At 35.8% G+C, this 25,555-nt stretch overlaps 1 protein-coding gene across 6 annotated transcripts in view; it reads right to left on the reverse strand.

Annotated features, from left to right (window-relative positions):
- The window catches only part of LOC134796095 (uncharacterized), a 98,419-nt gene that overhangs the window by 1,883 nt on the left and 70,981 nt on the right, over positions 1 to 25,555 (reverse strand). For 5 of the 6 annotated variants that reach the window (XM_063768046.1, XM_063768048.1, XM_063768045.1 and 2 more), the window contains one exon: positions 304 to 545. In XM_063768046.1, the coding sequence (XP_063624116.1) occupies positions 304 to 545 (242 nt within the window). Of the gene's footprint in view, positions 1 to 303; positions 546 to 14,321; positions 14,469 to 25,555 lie in introns of those variants that run through there. The other variant, XM_063768050.1, reaches the window with a different exon arrangement.

The raw sequence follows: 25,555 nt of genomic DNA on the forward strand, positions 1-25,555 counted from the left end.
CTCCAGCGTGAAGCGGATGACCTGAATTTGTTAAACATGTGATTTTTAATATTAGAGTGGAGCCATGAATGGCGGTTTTAAATGCGCATTTCTAAACGTTTGAAAAGATATGGGCGAAAAACATGTCTTAGTAAAGGCAGCACCATTAAAGTGAAATGAAATCGTCTTTAGAATTAAAATGAAAGTTACAGGGGTCACAACTACTACTATCGTAACCCGTTGTAACCATTGTACAGGGTGAGCCAGGCAGTATTAGGACAGGAGTTTGAGTACTGTATTACAAAATATTATGACAGTACTGACCTGATGTGTGTCAGGCGAGGAGCGCTCGTTGTGTGGCTGCCTCGCGGGCGACTGCAGCCAGCAGCACATGGCGGCGCAGATGAGCAGCGCACCGGCCACGATGCAAGCCACGCCGACGTAGCGCACCGGCTCGGCGTAATCCTCTGCCAGTCCTAGCCAGTTGATCAGCGCCCCGGCGCATAGCAGCACCATACCGTAGCGGTACGGCCGCTGCGACTGTCTGCCCTCGTCGAGAGACATGCCTGGAAACAAACAAAGGCTTGTTCATTGACTTTTATCGTTAGAACGATTCGTATTCGTACTTCCAAAGAGCCACATGCGGCTAGCGACGCGGTTTGCCGACCTTTGATAGTGAGGATTAACCTTTCGACCACTACTGACACATAACGGTAAAGTATTTTTATAGGTACAAATACTACAAATACTTGATTGGGTCGAATTTATCTGTTTTGCACTACAGTTGATGGAGATATGAGTAGACGGTGGAAAACAATTTAATGTATGCAGTATTATCACACACACATCTATTTTTAACTCTAACAATCCAGCATAATCTGAAATTTTTTGTTTGCCAAAGACAAACTATCCAAGTTGTTTAACTAAGTAATTAGAGTCTGATCGGAAAGAGAAGAGTCGTGGAATGAATTGGGCCCATACATTCGACGACTTCTCTTTCCTCACAGACTCTAAATAAATAAATCGATATTTGGGTACAGTCTTACGCAGATCGACCTAGGGCCAAACTAATAACCAACTACGTGCCATACCATACCACAGCGATGATATACTACATACTTATATATAAATAGATACATATATGTACTTAGATACAAAGATAACATCCATAACTCAGGAACACTTATTCGTAATAAACGCACAAATAAACAATGCCCTTAACGGTATTCGAACCCGGGACCTCCAGCTTCGTAGGCAGGGTCACTAGTGTCACTACCGACTAGACTAGGAGTAGGAGGCCGTTGAAAGCTAGGGGCCTAGGGGAAAATAATTTACAACGTACACTATACAGTTTTAATCGTAAAATGCATTGTAAAACCGGCCAAGCGAGTCTCTTACCAGGACCACTTCGAATGGAAGATTTGACATATTTATTGATAGGTATACATAACGGCGAAATAATCACGTTTCTTTTACCTACCTATACCTAAGCCCCAAGCTTACGACCCTCTTTCAATTTTTATTTTTATTACTCGTACCACTGTTAAGTTATACAGATTAAACAGACCGCTGACAATCAGACGTATACAAATACGTACAGCGGAGGTTTTGTGCCTACCTAATATAGAGTTCCGGTTAGCACTATTCGGATACCTTCCATACCAAACGAAGAACTTATGAAATTTTTGCGTGACGTCGTAGTTCTTCGTTAGACTCTGCACATTCTCAGAATTTTTCTAATTTCTAAATTATATATCCAATGTTTGTTGAATATCTAGCCCACTTTTACTGCAACTAAATAAATTTGTAGACATATTACTCGTTTAGCACCAGCTCGTCAGAACATGGAAAGTGTTCATATTAAGCTCAGTAGGGCAGCGCATCTAACGGGATTCGGAAACTGGTAGATTCAAATCGAAAGCTGGGAAAGTTCACAATTACATGAAATAATATGTAAATATCAAATAGGTAAACGCAAAGTAGAGGCATTAGTGAGTTCGCACAAACTGTCATTGGCGAAATGTGGGAGTTCGTTTCGAGCTCAATCAGAATGTCGTTAGGTGAAGTGGGGTTCTGTAAGTGTTGACTTGTTGAGGAAAAATGTAAGATGTGAAGCGGCGGGTCGACGAGGCCGGGACGAAGACAATGGTCTCGTCTCGAGAGATGTAGGTCAAGTTCGGCCGAGCCACGGGTGGTCACGCGCCGCGGACACCACATAAATACCCACATTAGTATGTCAACATCCGACTGCCATTATGGCTACCGTGGCGTGTATACCACGCCGCGGGAAAGTGAAAGCTTTCCTTTGATTCGTTCCGGTGGGGGCGTATCGATAATGATAGGGTCATTCCAGGTCAGGCGAGGTCAGTCCTATTGAATTTTCCGGACCATATTTTGCCGTCAAATCTACCTGGACACTTTATGATCGAAAGGACTTCTGTCTCTAAAAGAATTGTATCGATATAATATAAAGTTTTATAACTTACAAACCGAGGCTCCTCCTATGTTAGATTGGGAAGTAATTCCTGGATACAAATATGGCCAAGGCATTCTTCGTTGATTCAATTCAAGAGGTAGTAAATTAAGTATTTAATCGCCAACTTTCACATGTACTCTACGTTTTTATATTTAAAAATGAATCTACAAATTCAGCTTCCGTGTAATAACTCACTCGCGAACACACTGCGCAAGTATGTATATGTATTTATGAGATCTTATCTCCCATAGAGCACCTAGCCTGATAACCGAGTGCGGATATCTCCGAAGCCACAATCTTGCCCCTGCATGTAAATAAATAGTCGTATATGCATTTCTTGGAATTTCCCTTTCCGGCAAACAAACATTTAGTGTTATCGTAATAAAAACTCAAGTACGAACAAAAAAAAACAATACCTAACAAGTAACAATACCTAATATACCTAAGTAGCACGGAACGAAATTAAAAAAAAATCAGAAAAGAAAATGTTCAGAGAAGAAAATTCGTGCTAGTAGGTACCTTACTAACTTCGTTACATAATTAGAGATTACGACTACCTATATTTATCACAGGATTATAAATACACCGGCATAGGCAGCCGCGGTCCGGTAGGCGACACTTCTAAGCCACCACCCACGCGTAGGGCTTCGCCGGCGCCAACTCCCGTAACACGATAAGTCATATTCGTTAACCAGATTAACTTCAACTAGGAAGCTAGGTGCTAGCGCATTACATAGCGGTTACATACTATAAGCTAGGCTAAAGCCTTTCGTGCATTCGGCAGATGTACATAACTTTCGTAAGCCTTTCGTAATCACAATGGGATCTTCCTTATAGTTCGTTTTTTTTAGCATTAGAAAGAACTTGAAAGAAGGTAAGCGATCTTGACATGTCTTTTAATTGAAAAACGCTTTTCAAAAATCAGTAACTATTACTTATGAAAGCAGAAGAATATAAATTATCGTATTAGATTCATAATTGTTACATATTTGCCGTAACTTATTTTTAAAATGTGTTTTTCAATTAAAATACACATCAAGATTGTTTACCTTATTTCTAATGCTAAAAAAAACGAACTATAATCGCTGACGGTTTCAGTGAGTCTAATATGTTCCTTTTAATAGTAGAGCTAGAGACTCGTACTAGGAGTTTGAGTAGTTAGTCGGAATTGCACAGTTGGTTTTTTTAGACAGAACCAGTTTTGTTTATTAGGTTTATGATTTTTGTAGCTAACATGCATAATCTTACAGAACTTACAGGCATTACCTACTTATCTTTTATTTAATAATATTTTCGTTGCAAATTATGTTTCATATAATTTATTACATATTTTTAGTACTTACAGTGTTAATAGGTATATACATTAATTGCACTGGTTATTATAACAAAAGCATTCGAGCATGAAAGAATGTGCACGACAGTTAAATATTTTCACATGCACACTGATAACGGTAAAATTATGACTTACGAGTTACGTACGTATCTATTGATTTGGACGTTTAGTTTAGGTGTTGCTGATGAGTAAATAAATACCAAAAATGAAAATTCCGCCCGCATTAATACAATTATGTACTTATTTATTGCGTAACTTATTAAAAAATGTAATTTATACTATCATAATCATGTAAAAATCTAGAACCATTAATTTTATTTAGATTTAGGGCAAAACAAGCGTATTTTTTAAATAAAACTGAATAAAAATAGTTACTAAGAGGTATGTCAACACCATTATTGATTAAGGTACTCGTAGTTATGTTAAGAAAATGCACATACATCAAAATCAATCGCTTTTATCTTAGGACACCTACTTTTAAAATGTCTAAAATATATAATAATAAACACATAAAGCTATTTCCAGAAGTTTCCGGTGATACCTGTAAGTCTCGAGGAGTTATTGCTATAATAAGAGACAGATTTTTCGTTATCTGCTTCTCTAACACTTGGATATTCAAGCGTTAGGGAGGCAGATAACGAAAATTCAATATTCGATTTTCGCGGTAATTTGAATTAGTAAGTTTTCTTTGAAATGTTGCAAAAAAAAATCTGCATGAATTAAAATCACGTTATTTATCAAATACGAGTGAATTGTAGAATCATACTAGTAAGCAAGCTAATTATGCAAAGCGTTCCCACCAGATTACAAATAGGTAGCTCATCCATTAGCATACCTTATTTAGCCATTGAAGGAAGCTAGACGACATAAGTGGTACCTACTAGTGGTATAAGTGTACATAATTATAGGTACCTACTCATACATAAAGGTAGGTAAGTGGTAAGTACGTATATTACATATAGGAGCAGGTCGTGAAAGCGGTCGTCTTTACGAGCTCTTTTACGACTTGTGAGCATCCCTGGGCGGTCAGCGCAGCGGCAATAAGGCGCGGCATTGTGCGCTTTGGTTGCACTAGTTCTTATTGGACTTAAAACTTGTCGAAAGTAGAAATACTACAACGACACAACAATTGCATATTGTATGTAGGTAGGTAACTGCAACCAAACTACTAGTGAATGAACACCATACCAGAAAACTTTTGTAGGTTAGGTAGATATGTATAAAAAAAAATTGCCAAATGTTTTAGCTATTGTGATTTATAAATTACAAGAGAAATTAAATGTTTTTAGCGTTTAGTTCGTAGGCGCACTATAAATATTTAATTTAGTGTTTCGCAATATTACGCAACATTTCTTAATTTATGTTTTTTTTTGCGGGACTATCGACCGCCCCGTAGAATGCCATATCATGGTCTCCCAAGGTGACGCGAACGGCGGCGATAGGTCCTATTGAACCATTAGAGAATGTTCCACTCCACTTTTGTCAGTTCGTGTTGATAGCCGGCGATTTGTAGCACGATCGACTGAATAACATGTTTTTGTTCAACTGCTATATAATCGATACCTACGAACAAAAAATCAAGCTATTTTAAAAACGAGACTAATCATTGCTACTAAATGGATACCTACGAGTATATTATATTTTCTAGTTAATATTTTTCGCGCACAAACAAGATTTATATTATAAATAACAAATTAGGCAATCAAGTTTATTGATTTTTTAAATCTTTTACTGACGCAATAGAGCATGTTATTAAGTTATTTAAATAGATTTATATTATGTTAATAAACAAATACCTTCATAAATATATAAAATATAAATGCTATAATTTAAAACGTGCTCAGAACACGTTTCCACGTTGGAAGTTGGGAAGGTGAGCTCCTAACTTCGCCATAGACATAAGTAATGCGTTTTAATTTAATGCGGTATGCTTTAAATAATCCGGTATGATGTCACCGCGACAGCAAATAACTTGAAATAACCCGTATTTAGGAGCATTCACAGATATTTTCGTCCCGGCCCGCGAGGCCATCGCCTCGCACAGGTAGTCAGATCGGTGACAGCAGAAGTGCTCCTAAAATAGAAGGCAATTATTAGGAAATGAGTAAAATAGAGTGGCGGCAGACCTTCACATTGCCGCATAAGGAAGGGAATTCCCTTAAAATTGTGAAACAGTAAAACAAGTCATCAAGGCAAAACTATAGATAATTTATAGGATAAAGCGAAGGTTTCTGAGGTTCCATTGCCTTCCTAGGCCCTTTGTTGTATGAGCAGACAATCTAGCATGACTATGTTTTCTCCGGTTTAAAATGACATATTGTTATGGGTGCCTATTCATTTTCAGACTGCGGTGTTTAAGCGATCAGATATATGTAGGACTTTAAGATCTAATATGTGCAAAAATCCTTAATTTTGTTAGCCACAAATAAATCCACCAATAATGTAAACAAACCATTTAAATACTGACACACGTATTTTGTATGTTGATAGGAAAGCTCAAAATAAATAACTACGCTGCTTTGCCAAATTTTCGAATAAGTAGTAGTATTTTCAATATGCGAAATAAACAGATTTTATGTCCGTGGTTCATTGAACTTTTGACACTGAAATAGTTTGTTGTTCCATTTATTACATAAATAGTAAGCACTCGGTACATATTGGCATAACATGAGCTATGGTTAATATACTTACATCAAATCATGTAAAAATATTTTCCATGATGTCAATATCCAGAGAGGAAAATGGGGACTACTTTGTATGGAGAAGCGGCTGTTCCCTTTCCTCTTAAACCATAAAATGTATTAATGGTAGAGCACGGGCCTGCAAACACTAGATTACGTATCAATTCTTCCGTATTCTGAACCTGACTGACTAGCTTTCGGCAAGCATTACGTGCGCTGCGCAAACAACCAGCTAGCCTGCAAACTGCATGCTCACACATTATGTAGCCTCGGACAGACTAGTAGGAACTTGAGCAAGAAGACAACGCGAAAATCCTCTGGAAATTCCGTGAAAAACAACAATATGTTTATTTACCAACTTTATTAGTTTTCGCGGGAGTAGTAGCTACATATGTGTATATACTCGAGATAAGCAGATATAGCAGAGAACCTAAACTACACCACTTATAATATGCGTCGTATCTTGGCGTAACGTGACTAGAGTTGTAATTGATTTTTCATTGTTAATAAATGAACTCATAATTGCTCTATCCGATTAATCTGCTTTTTATAGACTTTTTAATTCATTCAGTACTAAGGACGAACGTCATATCGGACGTCATAATTAATGCATTTTTACTGACTGCGTAATTAGATCATATTCGGTATCCGTATGCGTTCGATATTTGCTGATCATTATACATACGATATCTAATTCTTAATGGTAAAATTATTACTTACATGTATACGTTATAATGAATGCTTACTTAAAACTAAACTTTATTTCTTACACAAAATAAATGATGACTCGATCCCTATTGAATTTCATACTACCTATGTGTAATATTACGAGTATTTATAGATACGTGTGATTTCATTCGTTTAATTACATATCAAACTGTTAACTGAGAAATCCATTGGCCTAATTTCGTTGAGGTAATTTACGAGTCGACGCACAAATCAATTTTAAATGGATCTACTTAAGCTTAATGGGGCTTATGGGCACCATGAGTGCAAGTAAATACGTCTAGTGCATCGCCGCACTCTGTCCAGGATGCGGGTTTCCGGACACTCACTGATTTTTAAATAAAAATGTAATAAAGCTACAAACTGGAATATGAGTAATCGTTTCGTTTATGTCGGCATTCAAGTCTGGATCCTTACCTGAAACAAACAGAAGTCATTAAGTGAGTTTTAATGTTGAAATCAAACATCGCAATTTTATGTTTGTAACTGTTTAAATTAGACAACAAAACTATTGTGTCAGTGCGATACGGGTACTTGTTTAGTACAATGGCTGTGGGTGGGTAATTTGTAGAAAAGGTTGGCTACAGGAATTGTATGGAGTGGATGCAGCGCAGGCCACGCTGCCCGCGCGCAGCGGCCGTGTCGGCGCGGCGGCGCGTGAGCATCAACAATTGCTCACATCGCTCCAAAACAAAAGAACATGCGGTTTAACAAGCTACTATCATATTTTAAATTTATTAGGCCAACACAAGATTGCAATTGCAACCTCCTAAATTCATAATTACGATGCATTTATGTTGTGAAGGTGTGACATGTCAATGCTATCCAGCTCTTCTGGCACTTTTCCAAAAAACTTTTCAACACACAATTGGAATCGTATAAAACCACATAAACCAAAAGGGTATACATACATATGTATAATTTATTTAAGGTCAGAAAAATTACCTACGAACGTTTTAAGTTTAATATAAGTTTAGTTGAACTTAAACCACTTTTGTTGTTAGTCATTGGCATATTGTAAAATCACTATGTGAGTATGTAGGTTTACTTAAAGGTTTGCAAGTATTGAAAAAATTTGCTATTAAATAAAGCTGACACGTATGGCGTTTGTTACCAAAGTTTTTGTCTACTAGATAATCAGCTTTTGTTTCACTAGTTAATCTTATCCGCGATAGATATTTATATTTTATATATGTATTTGAAGGCACGTTGCTACCCAACATGAGTTCAAGTTACGCTCCAAAACGGCCTGATCTATATTTAGGCGAAAGGTGAATCAAAATAAGTTGCTAAACTCGCTTGGAGTCGCCGACCTTTCGACACGGAAGCTACGTGTTCGTTCTTAACCTTCAGATGTGTAGCCGGAGGCTTGCCGATGCCGGCTATTCGGCGACCAGGGCCGCACGTACTACTGAGCTTAAGATTACATGACGAACGACAAAGCGATATTATGTCATTTAAATCATTTGTGTGGCCAATGTCACGCTATGTTTGAACCTAGTAATGGTAGTTGTCTTAACTACTCATTACAAAATTGTTGAATTACTTTATTTTGCGGCTTACTCGTAGCAAGCGGGAACTAGGGCTGCTTAGGATTAGGATAACAGAATAAACGTCGAAGCGATACCTATTACGTCATTTCTTTAACTCATCACTACAAATTCATGTTGTTACATTTAAAAGCTGCAGATATCTTGAGGTACCTTCGTTGTTATTTCGGATTATTTTTGTAGAAGAAGTTGATAAATGTACATATAATATGTCGTAAATATCATAAATGTAATCGTACTGTATAGGTTGATCAGTAGGTAGGTATTTCTAAATCTGTCTGAAATGTATTAAACAATATATCAATACGTTTGAGTCACCCTTTAGTTTTCAGCCTCCGAGTCACGTTACGCTACATTTTTTTTAACTAATAAAGTGTGCTTTTGAGTCTTATAAAATATAAGGGGTGAAAATAGGGTTGTTACTTTGACCGCGCTGTGTCGTATTATTATTCATTCTGCAGGGCACATCGCTAGCGTGGCATACCAATGACATCATTACATGTAATGAATTCAGCATGGCAATACGTTTATAATAAGTAGGCCCCACTTTCACTTGATTTGTATTTGTATGGTCACCAAAGTGTCGTGTAATTGTCAATGTTCAGTATCTACTCGTACGCATGTAAATACTATCGAGATTACACAAATGTAGTGTCGGTACAAACCCGATAGGGTTTCTCGGCACTTTTCTGTTTGATTTAATGTAGTATAGAATACATAAAAAAAAACAACGTGTAGGTGTAGGTATTCCATTTAAGAATAGACGAAAAAAAATGTAGCAGTTTTTTCTAGCAGATTAAGTATAATACTTATACGAAGCTCATATTACTTTGACGCAATCGCCACTGGAAAAAACATGGAAACAATATTATTACAAGATGATAAGTATCATATTGTTGCGATATCCATTACGAGTGTATACTACTATAATGAGCTCCTTTCATACATGAAGTTGGTACAAAGTAGTTTGTTTTCACTTTAATCAAATATATACCGCCATTTGGTATTTGTACAATTGGAGCAGCAGGGGCATTATGGCAGATAGGTTAAAATACAATAACAGCAACTCGCCGAAGTAGGCACAAGCTGGATCAATATGGCAAAGCAAATAAAAAACTATTCACACACGCCAAAGACAAAAAGCGATTTGCAGCTTGCTAGTATATCGACTGAAACCGATAATTTGTAATGTTATTAATTTTACGCGTAAAATGATCTTTCAGATATGTATACCTACCTAGTCGGCTACATATTAAGTACATACCTACATATATGCCCATATCATTGATATTTTGATCCAAGGTAACAACATAATTCACACGTACACTGCATGAATACCTGCATGCTTCGTAATGGTTGACATCATGAGGATGATCATGCACACGCTTATCTGTTGTATATCAGGGTTTTCTCGATGTGATAAACAAAGAATTCCTAGTGGTAATCTAATAATGCAACCATAATAATAACCAACCAAATACAGAAGTAATATTTAGAATTTTGATTAGGTATAAACGCTACATGTCCGTAGTCCGTACCAAAATTAATTTATTTTGGATTGGATTACCGGAGCACTTTTCGAGTTGAAAAGAAGAATAAGATGTTCAGAAACACCGTATAAATACTTTTACATAAAATGGGTTCTAGGTTTAATTAATTTACTATAGATAGGTTCTGAAACCCTCTTTGTGAAACTGAAACTTACAGTACATGGCGCGTAGTGCAACTAAATAGGAGTACCTACAACCAGACTGATTGTAAGATACGCATTTCCTTTCTTTTGTTTTTAATTTTATTTGCTAGTTTAGTTTATCAGACGATATCTAAATCTAGATCGTTTTGTCCCAACAAAGTCAGATGGTGACGTTTAGTGGTATAGGCACTTTCCCCTCTTTGTGTTTTGACATTGAATCTAATTCCATGCTTGTTGCACCAGACGTTTACTGGAAAGTAAAACTTTTCTAAATGTTTATTTAAACTACAAGGTTTCGTAGAGATCCTACGTATGACCCGTGACTGTAAGAGAAAGTGAAAATGACTTTAGACTCAATTGTCATCGCCTCTTTTGAACGTTGAAAAAGAACGTCAATGGAAACTACAATACAATGGTGCATTTCCTATTTTTCGGAGCAAATTGCGTGAAGCGCATTCCATGTAGGCATATTTGTACACGTAAAACACGATAGGTACTAATTTGATATAAATAATAGTTTAGGGATACACTGATATCGGTATCGAATTAACATTATATTTAACATTTCTGAATACGCCTCCCTGTTGGCAACATTTCCGCTTGCCGCTCAAGGAGACTTTCCATAGGCAAATGTCGACACTCGATGCGATTAATATCTAATACGGTTTTATCAAACTAATTGTTGTCTGGCAGATAAAGTACTCCTTAACTATATAAACAAGTAGGTACTTAAATAATAGGTATTCATGGTGATATATGTTGAACCTGGTATAAAATCAACGATTCCCGCTCAGTCACCTAAACGTATCGTATAATGGATAAGTTGATTTATACCATTTTTGCTTTTATTCTACACAGACACACAAAATAGAGATTTTAGTTGAGAAAATTCGTTTTTCGTCAGTCGACCCTTAGAAAAATTTTGAAACTCTATTGAGAACAGTATTGTATTCCGCGATGACAATGGTACGATGTGTGTGTACTGTTATTGTAAATATATTATAAAACAATAAATTAGTAAAAAACATAAGCCCCGAGTACCTATTTGCAGTACTTGCAAATTATATAATTAAATGATCCTCTATGTAGAACAAAAACATTTAGTCGCCAGGTTGAATGCCATGCCTACAGTAATCGATATCTCAAAGTGGCTCGTCACCTATTTAAGTGCGGTTGCATAATCAACCCTAACAGCCGATTCATTTGACAGCTCACAACTCACATTATAGTCGCATTCGTTCTTATTGAATACTAAATGCAACTTTCTTTTCTAGTTAGTGTTATGAGTTTGAACTTGCATTAGCCCTTGCCCGTCAAGGAAATGCAGGCTTTAGCCATTGCATACTAACCACATTGAAGTTAATAGGAAAATACATTATAGTTAAAATGGCGGATTTAATTTATTATGATACCTACTTTGTACAAAACAATCATCATTACTTTGGACGACAAACCATCCGTTAAATGTCTATTGTCTGCATTTTAATTTTTTCACATAGTATTTCTATTAGTTATACTTTTTATTTTTAGTTATAGCGAAATCATAAAGAAGCTTAGTCGGCTTTTAGGTTAATATAGGCTATGACAGTGATATTAGTAAGGTTCGATGTGGAGAAGACCGCCATATAAGATGTATTGCTGGGAAGACTGTCATAAGGCAAGAACTCTCGTATTCGTACCTATACGTTCTACGCTCAGATAAAGTCAGAAAGGAAGCTTCAATCCTTCTCCTCTACCGACCTTCTTCCCCACAAGAAGTTTCTCCAATTCTTAGGATAAGGTAGCGAACTCCTTAAAGATGTTGAAAATTTTGACAAGTTGGTGTGCTGAAGAATAAAACCGAGGTCTCTCTACTTTTTATTTAATTAACTGTTGTAATTGTAAACGCCTTTATCGATAGGTATTGTTTTTGACGTAAATCTTGCTGACGTCTGCTCCACGTGCCCCTGGATTTGTATGGACCGCGTCTACTGCTTCGTCCGTGCCTTATCGTGCTGCGACAGGACACAGTTGCACAAAGACACAATTAAACAGTTCTATTATTGTGTAACACGATGTGGTTATTTGTTTCTCGAGATGTGGAAACCGCTTGTCATACGATACCGTCGATGATAATTATCATATAATGATACAGGAAAACTTATTGACTTATTTTAGTTCTGGTAAGGTTATTTAATACCTGCCATGAGGATATAACGAACGTTGTAATACCTATAAGGAAACCTTGTGGCAGAATCTGTGCATTGCAATGCGGATCTATTAACCCTGCTCTAATCCTATATGAACTACGTACGTACAGGATTGGAGGAAAGGATCAAATAAAATTAATAAGGTATTATTATTGTCTACACTGTTATCTGACTATTCGTAAACATTATGGCGAATAACTATACTCTGTATCTTTAGGTATTCAAATAAAAGTAAACAAAATCTACCCTCAAATGGCTCCTTAAGCCAGGTTGAAGTCAGGTCGTTCAGTCACTGATCCAGGCGGTTTTGTATTTGGTTGGTTAACCAATAAATCTTATAACTACCCGAAAATGAAAAAGTTGTTTGTTTACTTTTATTTAAATACCTAAAGATACAGACTTTGATCACTAGTCAGTGAAGAGTAGGTATTGCTGTGACATGAGAGGTGGAATACATAATAATGCCTACCAAAACGTATAGGTATAAAGCGGTAGTACTAAAAATTTTTACTTGATTGTTTACTAGTAATTTGGTAAAAATCCCATCTCATGACACATTTCATAACTGTTACACAATTCTTCGAAAGTCCTGCATCATATTCTGATCTCAGATAACGATTAAGGTATTATTTGTATTGACACCCGGTAAAAAAGTGAGTGACTCACAGACCAATTTTCAACGCAAAGTTTTCATGATTCATCCGCGCGTTCGTTACAAAGAAGTGATGCTGTATGAATGGCAGTTTCTCTTTTTACCTAAATCCTGCGGAGCAAATTATTCATACGTTTTCACTTTGCGTAATCATCCTTGCCGATTATTACCTCTTATGAAAGTTGGAGTTGGATATGTACCATACAACACATTGTACTTCAATGTCACATCTTCGACATAAATACAAAGGGTAGTATCTCTTCTCAATGTATTAAGTAGGATATCACACTATATTTTAGAGATTACTGACAATACGCTTAATTAATTTTTAGTTGTTTTTAAAACGAATACATGATACAAAGCACTCTCTGAAAACATCATTACATTAGTATTGAAAAGTGCAAGCAATGTACTAGTAAACATGTCTGGGAAAACTATATGTATATTGTATACCTACCACGGTATAATCGATTCATTTATAAATACATTGGAAATTCCGATTTTTCATCTCGTAATTGAGAGAAAAATAATGAAGTAAACAAGACCCGATTTTACGAAAGTCCGTGAAATACTGAATACTGATTTGCTCATGGCTGTATGATGTTTATCATACGAGTAACTTCTTTTAAATGTCACTAACCCATCATTTATAATTCGAGGGTAGGTACTGGATTATCAGAGAAATTATTTACGATGTCAGTGGTTCGGTCTCGGTGCTTAAAATGCAATTGCTAGTGAAAACAATAAATTAATTTATTAATACAAGTAAGAAGAGTTAAGAAGACAATTAAAAATGTTGATTGACCCCATAGACCCTAATAACTATATAAAAACATATTCAATTTTTTTGCGGTGGTCCAGTACGCGGTCATACGTAGACTTGATTATGTAGGTAATTTTAAAATTTATAATTAATTAAAAGAAATTTGCATGCCTAGTCGTCTTACTGAATGGGCAAGAGGAAGGAGCAATGAGCAAGTAAAGGTAGTTTAGGAACATGAGCGATAGCTAAAACTGTATAAATTGTATTAATAATTAATACCTGGAGACAGCCGAGACGGAAGATCAGATATCCTCGAAATTTTGAAGCTGGTTACAGCACACACGCACTAACTTTATGCAAACTAACCACAAATCGCGGAAAAAAGCTATAAAGTATTGACGTCAAAGTATTTAATATTATTGTCCGTTATCAGTTATCAGGTTTAATTGTTATGATAAGGTTACGTCCGCTCGTGGTGGCGGATGGGCTACGTGTGTCGATCGTGGGGTGTGTGGCTGCCGGTACTCGACGACATGAGTGACGCGACGACGGCGGGTGACGTAGCGAACGGCCAGACGGTGTATTCCGCTGCCGTTTATTGAACCGAAGGATTTCCCATACCAATTCCAACCTAGTGGTATACTTCTCTTGATACACTTTGTTTAGTTTTCATTCGCATGGAAATTGGATTTTAATAACGCGATCGTTATACAAAAGATAAGAGACTAAAAGAGTGGTTAACTTGCCCGTACCGAATATAACAAAAATGTCCAAACGGGACACATGGGACATCGCCAACGTCTTTGTTACCACATCACTACACCTTATAAAACAAAGTCCCCCGCCGCGTCAGTCTGTTTGTGTGAAACTCAAAAACTACTGAAAGGATTTTCATGCGGTTTTCAACTAATATCAATAGAGTGATTCTTGGACGGTTTAGGTGTATAATTTGTTAACCCATGCGAAGCCGGGGCGGGACGATAGTATACATTATAATATAATACTATTATTATAGTTGATACAAGATAAGAAAGGAGTAATAATGGCTTCTAGAATTTTGCACGTCAATTGCACAATGATTTTATAAGATAGGGGATTACCGCCGGCTTTGAATTATAACACTTTACAAACATTGTTAACTGTAATTAAATATGAGATTACTATTGTACCCACAGATATAATAGATCTTGTGAACCTGCACAATAGCATCATAAAAAAAAAGTTTTCCCCGTATAATCAGTCTACGTCATTAAATCGTGTTTCCACGTTTCAACTGAAATTAAGCCGGGCTCCATATGTTCTGAATGACGTATCTTTAAAATACGTAAGAATTAATTACTCCCTAACTGAAATATCTCTTCACGTCATAAGTCTAGGTTCAACAACTAAGCATGTTATTTTCGGCCAATCACGTAGAAATAGATAATGATGGTGTTCAACGAGTGGGTGGGAATTGGGTCAGACTAGGCCGAAAAGATTGACCTTTTTTGGCGTCACCGCGTGTATTTAGGGGGTTGTTGACGTAGATAACTATCTACTAATATCTACAGTAGACGCAAAGGGAATCCCTCGTTTCCTTGAAAATAATCTTATGAATAAATAGTAGAGTATTAAGATAATTACATATTGTTTTTTGGTGATCGATCTTGTAAACAGTACGGTTACCATCAGTTTGTCACTGACATAAACGCCGTCGAGAACGTAATTTACTTTCTATACATCCCGTTTGCACTAATATGCGAGTGCGAGCGAGATGTATAGAAAGTAAATTACGTCCTCGACGGCGTTTATGTCAGTGACAAACTGATGGTAACCGTACAGGTACGGTACGAAGGATACCAGTACTGACGTTACTTAAACATACATACATTTATATTGGTATGTATATGTATGACTGATGTAAAATACCTATACTCTGTATCTTTAGGTATTTAAATAAAAGTAAACAAAATCTACCCTCAAATGGTTCCTTAAGCCAGTTCAGTTCAAACATTACACGATCAAATAATGTAGGTTAAAGTCAGGTCGTTCAGTGACTGATCCAGGCGGTTTTGTAATTGTTCTGTTAACCAACAAATGAAATGACTACCCGAAAATTTACAAATTGTTTGTTAACTTTTATTTAAATACCTAAAGATACAAACTATATAGTAATCCTCAACAACCTCAACCTACACTGATAGCATTACTCTCAAAGGGCTCAAAGTCAGGAGACCAGTTTTCCCTGTGCGATGTTTCATCATTTGTCAACATCTGTTTTCCTTAACCGAATTGAATTATAAACGAATTGTTATCTAGACACGCGGCAGCGTGTCAAGCCAAGTTCAAGCAAAGGAACTGGCTAGCCAGCGCCGAGTGTAATATTACACGAACCACTTGGTGCCACTTTTGACCCTTCTATAACTCAAAACCTCTTTAACGTAAACACATAAAACTACGTGTGTTATATCTATAAGGACATCTAGAAGCCCAAATTTCATGAAGCTAGCTCAAACGGTTATAAAGATATGAAGGTCAAAAAGTCGTAAATTTTAGCACTGACTGACTTACATATAGTACCTAGCGTTGGAACCGTTACAAGCAGATATTTGAAACTATCCCAATATATGTATTATTATATTTGCTATATAACAGAAATATAAAAATAAAGTTAAGTAAAAAAATATGTGGTGTCCCCAGACAAAAAACTTGTAATACGCGCTAAACAACCGGCTAACGGTGTGTCGTAACATTAAATCTCAATACCTGCCTAGTTTTCTTTACAAAAAGTAATGATATCCCACCAAAAACATAAATGTAAAAAAGGAGAGCCAAGTTCAATACAAAAATTATGTTTGGCTGTGGGCTTCGCCGCAAAAAGAATGAAGATCTAAGTGGGTGCCAAGTTCTATGAAAAATCCAAATATGTATTTATAGGAACAAAATAACATTATGAACAAGTATTCAACTCTATTTCTTTGCTTTATTGGATACCTATAACAATTGCTGTTATTTAAAAAAAAAAGTGAGATCTTAAAGTAGGTTAGATTTGACTTGGTCAGTTTTTATCATAATTAAAATATAAATAAATAAATAAATATTGGGGACATCTTACACAGATCAACCTAGCCCCAAACTAAGCAAAGCTTGTACTATGGGTGCTAGGCGACGGTATACATACTTATATAGATAAATACATACTTATATACATAGAAAACACCCATGACTCAGGAACAAATATTAGTGTTCATCACACAAATAATATATATATATATATATGTTGAATAACTTTATAAAATGACTGATGTAATGAAACCCTTTTCATGTAGAAGAATACATTATAGGTGTTATCTATGTATAAAGACTACCAGCTATTTATTATTCATATCATGCCCTTATTCATAAATTTAAACGAACACTGTTCACATTCAGTCACCCTTCTAAAATTCTGTGACCAAAATAAATAAAATCACGTTTGTTTATATTAAAGGTCACAAGATGCTAGGAGTTCGGTAATAATGAACAGGGTGACCACTCTTTACTATAACCAAAATTCCCTGACTTTTCCCGGTTTTCCAGGCGTTTTTTCAAGTTTTTCCCTGACCATAATCTTAAATGTAATAAATATAAAATATATAATTGGAATACATTTTTGAGTTTTTGCAGAATTATCTGATAGCAAATTACAATTTATCAATACAATGAAATAATACAAAAACGGAAATAATAAGAAGTACCTAGTATCTGAATAGCTCAGTTGGTAAGAGCGAAAGCATAGTTAGACGGAAGTCGTGGGTTCACATCCTACGTCAGGTGACGTTTTTGTACTGTTTCATTGTATTTATAAATTGTAATTTGCTATCACAGTTCATACAACAGTTCATACAATTACCCAATAATTTATTTATTTTTGTTGAAAGCTGTACAGGAAAAACCAATTGAAACGGTACAGAGGACTACTGAATTTATTGGATATTAAATGTATCATATAATATAATCCAGCGAGAAATACTAAAGGGAACACTTTATACCGACCTTAATCGTATTAGTAAGTACTAGACTTCAACGTTTTGCGTATTATGGTACCAAAGCGACGAATTGAGAAACCTAATCTTTTGAAGTCGGTTAAAAATCTTTAGTGTCCGACCGAAACATGTTTTTTTGTCGAAACCGAAAATTTTGTAGACTTGTTAAAATCGTGGAAAAAATGAAATAAAACCGCTTTTATACACAAATTAAGGGGCTTTCAACACCCAATGTCCTTGAAATTGATGTTACTTAATACTTAAGCAGTTTATTAAGAAAAACTATTTGTTTTAATAAAACAAAATAAAAAAGAAATTAAAATTCATTATATATTAAAGACCGTGGTCGTACTCGATACATGATTGAACGAAATAGCCCGATAAAAAATAATAGGGAGTACTTATTACTGCAATGTTTTGCCGCCAGAGTGCAGCACTAGTGCACATACTAAACCATAAGCGTAACTTATACATACAAGGCCTTAAATAATTTTTTGATATAACAAAATCTATTGCAACTTGGTAATCTGTTTTTCCAATAACGCTTCTTTGGCAGCTCCTTCGAGAATTTTTCGCCTTTTTGTTTCTAGTTCTCTGACCATTTCCGCAGTTTTTCTTTTGGGGTCATCCATTAATTACGTCACACGTTTAGGGGGAGGGAGGGGGTCAAGAAAATGTGACATGTTGTGACATGGGGGAGGGGGGAGTCACAAACATTGTGATGTCACTTTAACTTCATCAGTAACCGAAAATTAATTTATATTTTTTTATTCGCTGTACAGTTAAATAATGAGATTTTGGATGTAACTTTCGTTGTGTTATAAAATTACTAATATTTATATTACAAAAATATTTTTTTTATTAAAAAAAGAATGCCGAGTCGATTTCGTTGAAAACAAAATTGCCTAAAATGTGACGTCACACCAGGGGGGGAGGGGTTTGCAAAATGTGACCAAGTGTGACAAGGAGGGGGGAGGGGTTAAAAAGCCTAGAAATTCGTGTGACGTAATTAATGGATGATCCCTTTTTCTGCTCTGATTTTCGCCTCTGGACTTAAATCTTCCATCCTTTTGTGTAGCTGCTCCGTGTACAAGGAGTGAGCATTACGAGCCGCGTGGATCATTTTTTTTTAATATTTATTTTGTCTATACTGCCGTGGTAGGATATAGCGTTATCTATTATTAACCTATTTAGCGTCAGACGTACGACCCCAATATCATAGAAAACCGCAAATCGATGTACAGGTTCGTCGTTTGGCACACGCATACTAGAGGTAAAAATAAAATTTTTGACCCGCAGTTCCTAAAAAAATTTGCTGAGTCATTGTTTTTTTATGGGATAAAAAAATTTTTTAGAAACAGATACGATATGGCTTATTATTTTTTTGTACATTATACCACTGATACGTGATATCGATATCCTCATATCTAACCCCAAAAAACCAATTTTAAAAATAATTTCATTTAGTTTTGTTTTTAATTTTTCATTATTACAGTGACACGGTACTACTTCAGTGCCTATTTTACGAGACTTATGGAACTGTAGTAGAGAGGTATTTCCCGTTGGATATATGGATATTACGTATCATTTTATGATTAATATGCACCGTATCTGCAGTACAGTTCCATTAAGTTTCGTAAAATAGGTACTGAAGTAGGACTGTATTCACTTAGTATTATTGAAAAATAAAAATAAAAACTAAATGAAATTATTTTCAAAATTGCTTTATTAGGGTTAGATGTGAGGATATCACGTATCATTTGTGGTATATTATACAAAAAAAAAAATCAGCCATATCGTATCTGGAGAAGCTCAAACTTGGTATGTTTTGAAAATTATTTTTGTTTTAATCATAAAAAAAATGGCTGAAATGTAATGATGTGGTATAGTTTTAGAATCGCCTCAAAAAGCTCTTTCATATGATACCACACACAATAAGTTTCTGAAAAAAAAAAATCTTTCCCATACAAAAAAACAATGACTCAGCACTCCCCTCCTAAGGGAAATATTTTTAGGAACTGCGGGTCAAACATTTTGTTTTGACCTCTAGTAGGTATGCGTGTGCCAAACGGCTTATCTGTACATCGTTTGCGGGTTTTTAAAGTGAACAGGTTAGCACATTCACTGCCCCCGACGCAAATGTGCGTCCACCGTCATACAAGTTTGTTCCTAGGCCACGCCCCCTGGCAGTGAATGCGTTAGACTAATTATAGTAGATATAATATAATGTTTGCAGATGGTAAAATTAATATTTTTTTATTATTTTATTATGTACTTATATTATGTACATACAGAGACAATTTTTATTCCCTGACCTCCATTAAATTTCCCTGACAATTCCCTGACTTTTCCCGGTTTTCCCGGTTTTCCAGAAAGTGGCCACCCTGAATGAAAATCACAAGGATGCATGACGCGCGTATTGCATCAATTCATCGCATCTCAGAGATTCGAATTATCGAGAGCAGGCGAGAGAATTGTTAAGACAACCAGCCAACGCAACGTCCGTTTTTAAATAACGCGTAGTTCTTGTGGGGCCCACTGATTAACAGTCCGCCGGACGGTATCGGCCTGTCAGTTAGAACAAAATTTTGACAGTTCCGAACAACTGTCAGGCCGATACCGTCCGGCGGACTGTTAATCAGTGGGTTCCTTTCTGGTTCTCGGGGTCACAGTTACACTGGTCGGCCTGAGCCTCCGACCCGTGTATATACGCTCGGTGAGCAATTCACAAGACCAGCAGTAACTAATTACTCGGTAGAATTCTCCGTGTCGCTAGAAACTCAATTCACTATACTCCTTATCACAGTTTTAAGAGGTTAAGTGATAATTGACGGATAGGTCTTTGCGTAATGCGAGGGTATCACTGTGTTAATATTTGTAGGTCATTAGTCATTAGTAGCGCAATCTCGATTCTCTTTTGCCGTCGACATTAAAACCAAGTAATCAGTCATCAGTTACTCTACTAACAAGTTCAGTGCAGCACAACCAGAACTAGCGAAAAGTCGGTTGGTTAATAAATCGGACCGGAAATCGCGCCCTCGCGCGTTGACAGGGCATCGATCTAGTAAATGTGACCTTTGCTCGCACAATATTTTTTGCACACTGCAGTCATATTATATTTCAAAAACGTCGGACCGATTACCGATAAGGCGTTAACTCGGATTATTTACGTTCAAATCTGTCTTAATATAAATAGGCGCCTTAGCTTCCGTGAGGCTGGAAATAGCCGCTAAATTTGTAAATGCCGTTGTGCTAATGTACGAGGCACACCTGATTGCGTTGCATTCTATTTATGCCTCGTCGCTTATGCTCGTATTTATGCCTGTTCACACGCAGAAGAAAGACAAATAAAAAATACAGAAAAATAGGGATGTTTTTTGATTTGATGCTAATTTGATATTAATGACGAGATACAAATTTGAAATCGAAATATTAACACACTTTTTGAGAAAACTACAACTACTGTTATTACTGTAGGTACAGTTTAATTATTATATATGTATACAAGTGTCTACGCGTGACCAAGTACCATGAATATATCCTGTATCACACTTTAAAATAGACAAATGTCAAGATCATACAACTTGTTTGAACTGCAGGTGCAAGGCGTGTCAAAGAACTAGACACATTTACATGAAGCTTACAAAAATATATACAGACATGTGTGTAACTACAGCACTTATTCAGAACCACTATAATGACAATACCATCATAATTCGGGTAAATACATAAAAAAATTGTAGCTTTTGTTTTGAAATTCACCATTCATTTTTATTATTGACATCAGTTGTTATTATTGAGAAACTTCCAGATGACCTACAATTATTTTGGTCAGCGGACGACGTGACGAGGGCTTCGACCGCTGAAGCTTCAAACAACTTTTACACGTTTTAAAGCTACAATATGTATACAGAATAGACCATTGTGAATTAAAATATTCGACGCAGGTTTTATATCAGGTACATTACACATTGCGTGAACAATCGGTCAACAGATATGATTAGGGCTATTGATTTGTTCTTCATGTCTACTGTATATGTATAGACATGTCATTTGTTTTAATACATAACAGTGGATATTTTTAAACGGAGAGCATTAAATAAATAAATAAGTCGCAGATTAAAAAAATATCCTTTAGACTATGTTAAAACAACGAACAAAGATGTCATTACTATAGTGAACATTTGAAATCCTAATTTAATATATGACGGCCTGCTTAACTTTTTTTATGATTAACAGGAGGAACTTGGTAACTACTTGATAAGTTAATAAATAAATAAATAAATAAATATTAGGGGACATCTTACACAGATCAAACCTAGCCCCAAACTAAGCAAAGCTTGTACTATGGGTACTAGGCGAGGATATACATACTTATATAGATAAATACATACTTATATACATAGAAAACAACCATGATTCAGGAACAAATATTAGTGTTCATCACACAAATAAATGCCCTTACTGGGATTCGAACCCAGGACCATCGGCTTAGCAGACAGGGTCACTATCCACTAGACCAGACCGGTCGTCAACTAGTAGTTCTCTCTATCTGTTCAGCCCATATTCACTAACTGTTGAATACAGGCATATTTAATCTGACCATCGAGTCAGTAGGTCCGTTCCCTGATCTTTATGGCGATAATGGTCTTCATAAATTCGATTTTTTATTGTAGTCTACCAACATTTAATGTTTTATTGTGAAGTGCACACCATGTTGCTTTAATTAACGAGGAAATAGTATTAACATGACGATTATTTAGATTTTAGATCAATATAGTTACATGTATCAGACAGATCAGATGATTTCATTAATTTTCTTTAACTACTAAATATGACGTTCTACCGATTAACTAAATCAATCATCTTGGTCAGATCAAATTGTTTATCGATGTTCTATATAATCTGCATAAATTATATGTATAAAGTGAATAGTTAATTTTAATTTATGCAAAGTATATACAAATGCAATAATGTATGCAAATCATAAAGCATATTTACAAACAGTTTCATCTTCTGATTGAGAAGTATATTGCACATGGTAAACACCGTACGTATACCTACATAGCATAAGGTGTTGTGTTAGGTTATAGCTAGATCATCTTCGCAACGGCACAAACGGCTTCAGAATATGAATTATGCCATTATCTATATTAACGGATCTCAGTAATTGTATCTTGCCACATAAAATAGCTAATGTTAGTTTGTATGCCAGAGTTATTGCTTGAAATGGTAGAGTCAATTAAGATAATTTTTAAATTGTTTGGATGCCTTATTTCCGTTTCTCTGCCATTCTACTGTGATTTTTAGGGTTCCGTACCCAAAGGGTAAAACGGGACCCTATTACTAAGACTTCGCTGTCCGTCCGTCCGTCCGTCCGTCCGTCCGTCCGTCCGTCCGTCTGTCACCAGGCTGTATCTCATGAACCGTGATAGCTAGACAGTTGAAATTTTCACAGATGATGTATTTCTGTTGCCGCTATAACAACAAATACTAAAAACAGAATAAAATAAAGATTTAAATGGGGCTCCCATACAACAAACGTGATTTTTGACCAAAGTTAAGCAACGTCGGGAGTGGTCAGTATTTGGATGGGTGACCGTTTTTTTTTTTGTTTTTTTTTTTTTTGCATTATGGTACGGAACCCTTCGTGCGCGAGTCCGACTCGCACTTGCCCGGTTTTTTATAATTAGTGGGAGTGTAGTTTTACAGCTAAGATTCTGGGTAAATAATAGGCTAATAGCCTTCGGCTAGGCGAGCACACAACGGCAAATAAATATGTCGGTATAACAATAAATGGTTCCGTAAGTACTGTTTACCGTGAAGTTCACTTTTTTGTGACGGGCAATACAATATTATTTGATTTAAACTAATCTATATATTTATTAAAGCCTTTAACTTTGGATGCTGTATTACGATTACTATTGACACGGTATTTCCAGTGCCATAGTTGTTGCTCGTTGACAAACAGGTCAGGTATATAAACACTTCACTATTTTTGTACCAAATTTAATAAGTTTGGTTCGAATATCTTACGTAGTTAACAAAAATCCGTTTCAACCAGTGAGAATTAACTAGGTAACTTTAACATTACCTACCTAACAAAATCCTCAAAGAAACCAACCCTCATATCAGTATGATCTAAACTACACCCAATTAAGAAACTAAGGTTTCGTTTGAATAACTTGGTTATTTAACCTTCACTGTAATGAGTATTAAATCGATCCAGCACTTGACTTCACGGTATAATGAACATATTTACCCCGCACTACACAATCAAGTGTCGTGGAAATGAATCAATACTTGTTTTATATTTTGTACACGAGTTACACAAAAAGGTTATTGTTTTATAGGTTGTGAACCACGTTAACCGTGATTGCCGCTTGACAGACCCAGGTCAATCGATAGACGGGTTAGTTTCATTAAAAATGCACCAACAAAGTGGATAATCATGGTGCGACTGTTCACAGGTAGTCAATTATTCAGAGGCGGATTTGTCAAACAGTGAACAACGTAGCATCAAAGATATTGGCAGCAAGCCTTTTGATTTCCTTACCTAATCGTTCTAGATATCTATTGTTAGTATGATATACCTTAATTATTAGTTATTACTCTATTTTGTGGCATAGAATCACTTCTATAGTTTAATTAAAGCATGAATATCGATCAATCATACACATTCTTGGCAATTGCATACCACAACACAATGAATGGAAAAAAACAAGAAAAGTTAAAATAATTAAAATAAATGATTGATTTACAGAAACAGTACATAAAAAAATGTTACTGTCTCATAACCAAGAAGAATCTAAGGACATCTTATACACCAACATCCTAGACACAAATACACGTAAAAACATTGGATACATTTTGCGTCAAATGATTATAAGTAATACATATAATGTAAGGCAAATACTTAACTACTTACTTGTGAAATAAGTTTTGAAATAACAAAGTACGCTAGTAAAAAAGTCAATATCCGTTTACTGTTTGCTTACTAAATCGAGGTGTTAAATGGCACGCCATATAAAAAAATATTTGTTAACATGCCATGTGAACAGTCTAGGAGAGCGGGCGAACAGTATTCGAACACCTGTCCGGATAGCTCAGGAAAAAATGCCGGAAAAAGTTGTTTCTAACTTCTGTCAGTTTCGTGAATTCAGAATAACACTAACAAATAAAACGGTAAATAATACGACGTTTTGTAAGTACATACAGCATTTGCCATTATTTTCTTTTTGTTACGTTGAGTTTATATATATTTGAAAAAATAACGCAAAAAGAAGTGGGTTGAAAATGTGTTAAAATAGTTACCATGCCGTGATTTCGCATGTGTGAAGTTTAATGCTAATTAAACGCTTCACAGTCATACGCCACAGTCTTAGCACCTTTGTTAGAATTGAATACAGAATTTTAGGTCAGGCCTGAGAACTAGATGTCCGTTTACTACGTAAACTATAAAGCTAATCCGAGATGAATGTATGTGGGTCGGTAATGCTGCAATCTGCA

The sequence above is a fragment of the Cydia splendana genome, chromosome 13 (assembly GCF_910591565.1).
Source record: "Cydia splendana chromosome 13, ilCydSple1.2, whole genome shotgun sequence".
NCBI classification, from domain to species: domain Eukaryota; kingdom Metazoa; phylum Arthropoda; class Insecta; order Lepidoptera; family Tortricidae; genus Cydia; species Cydia splendana.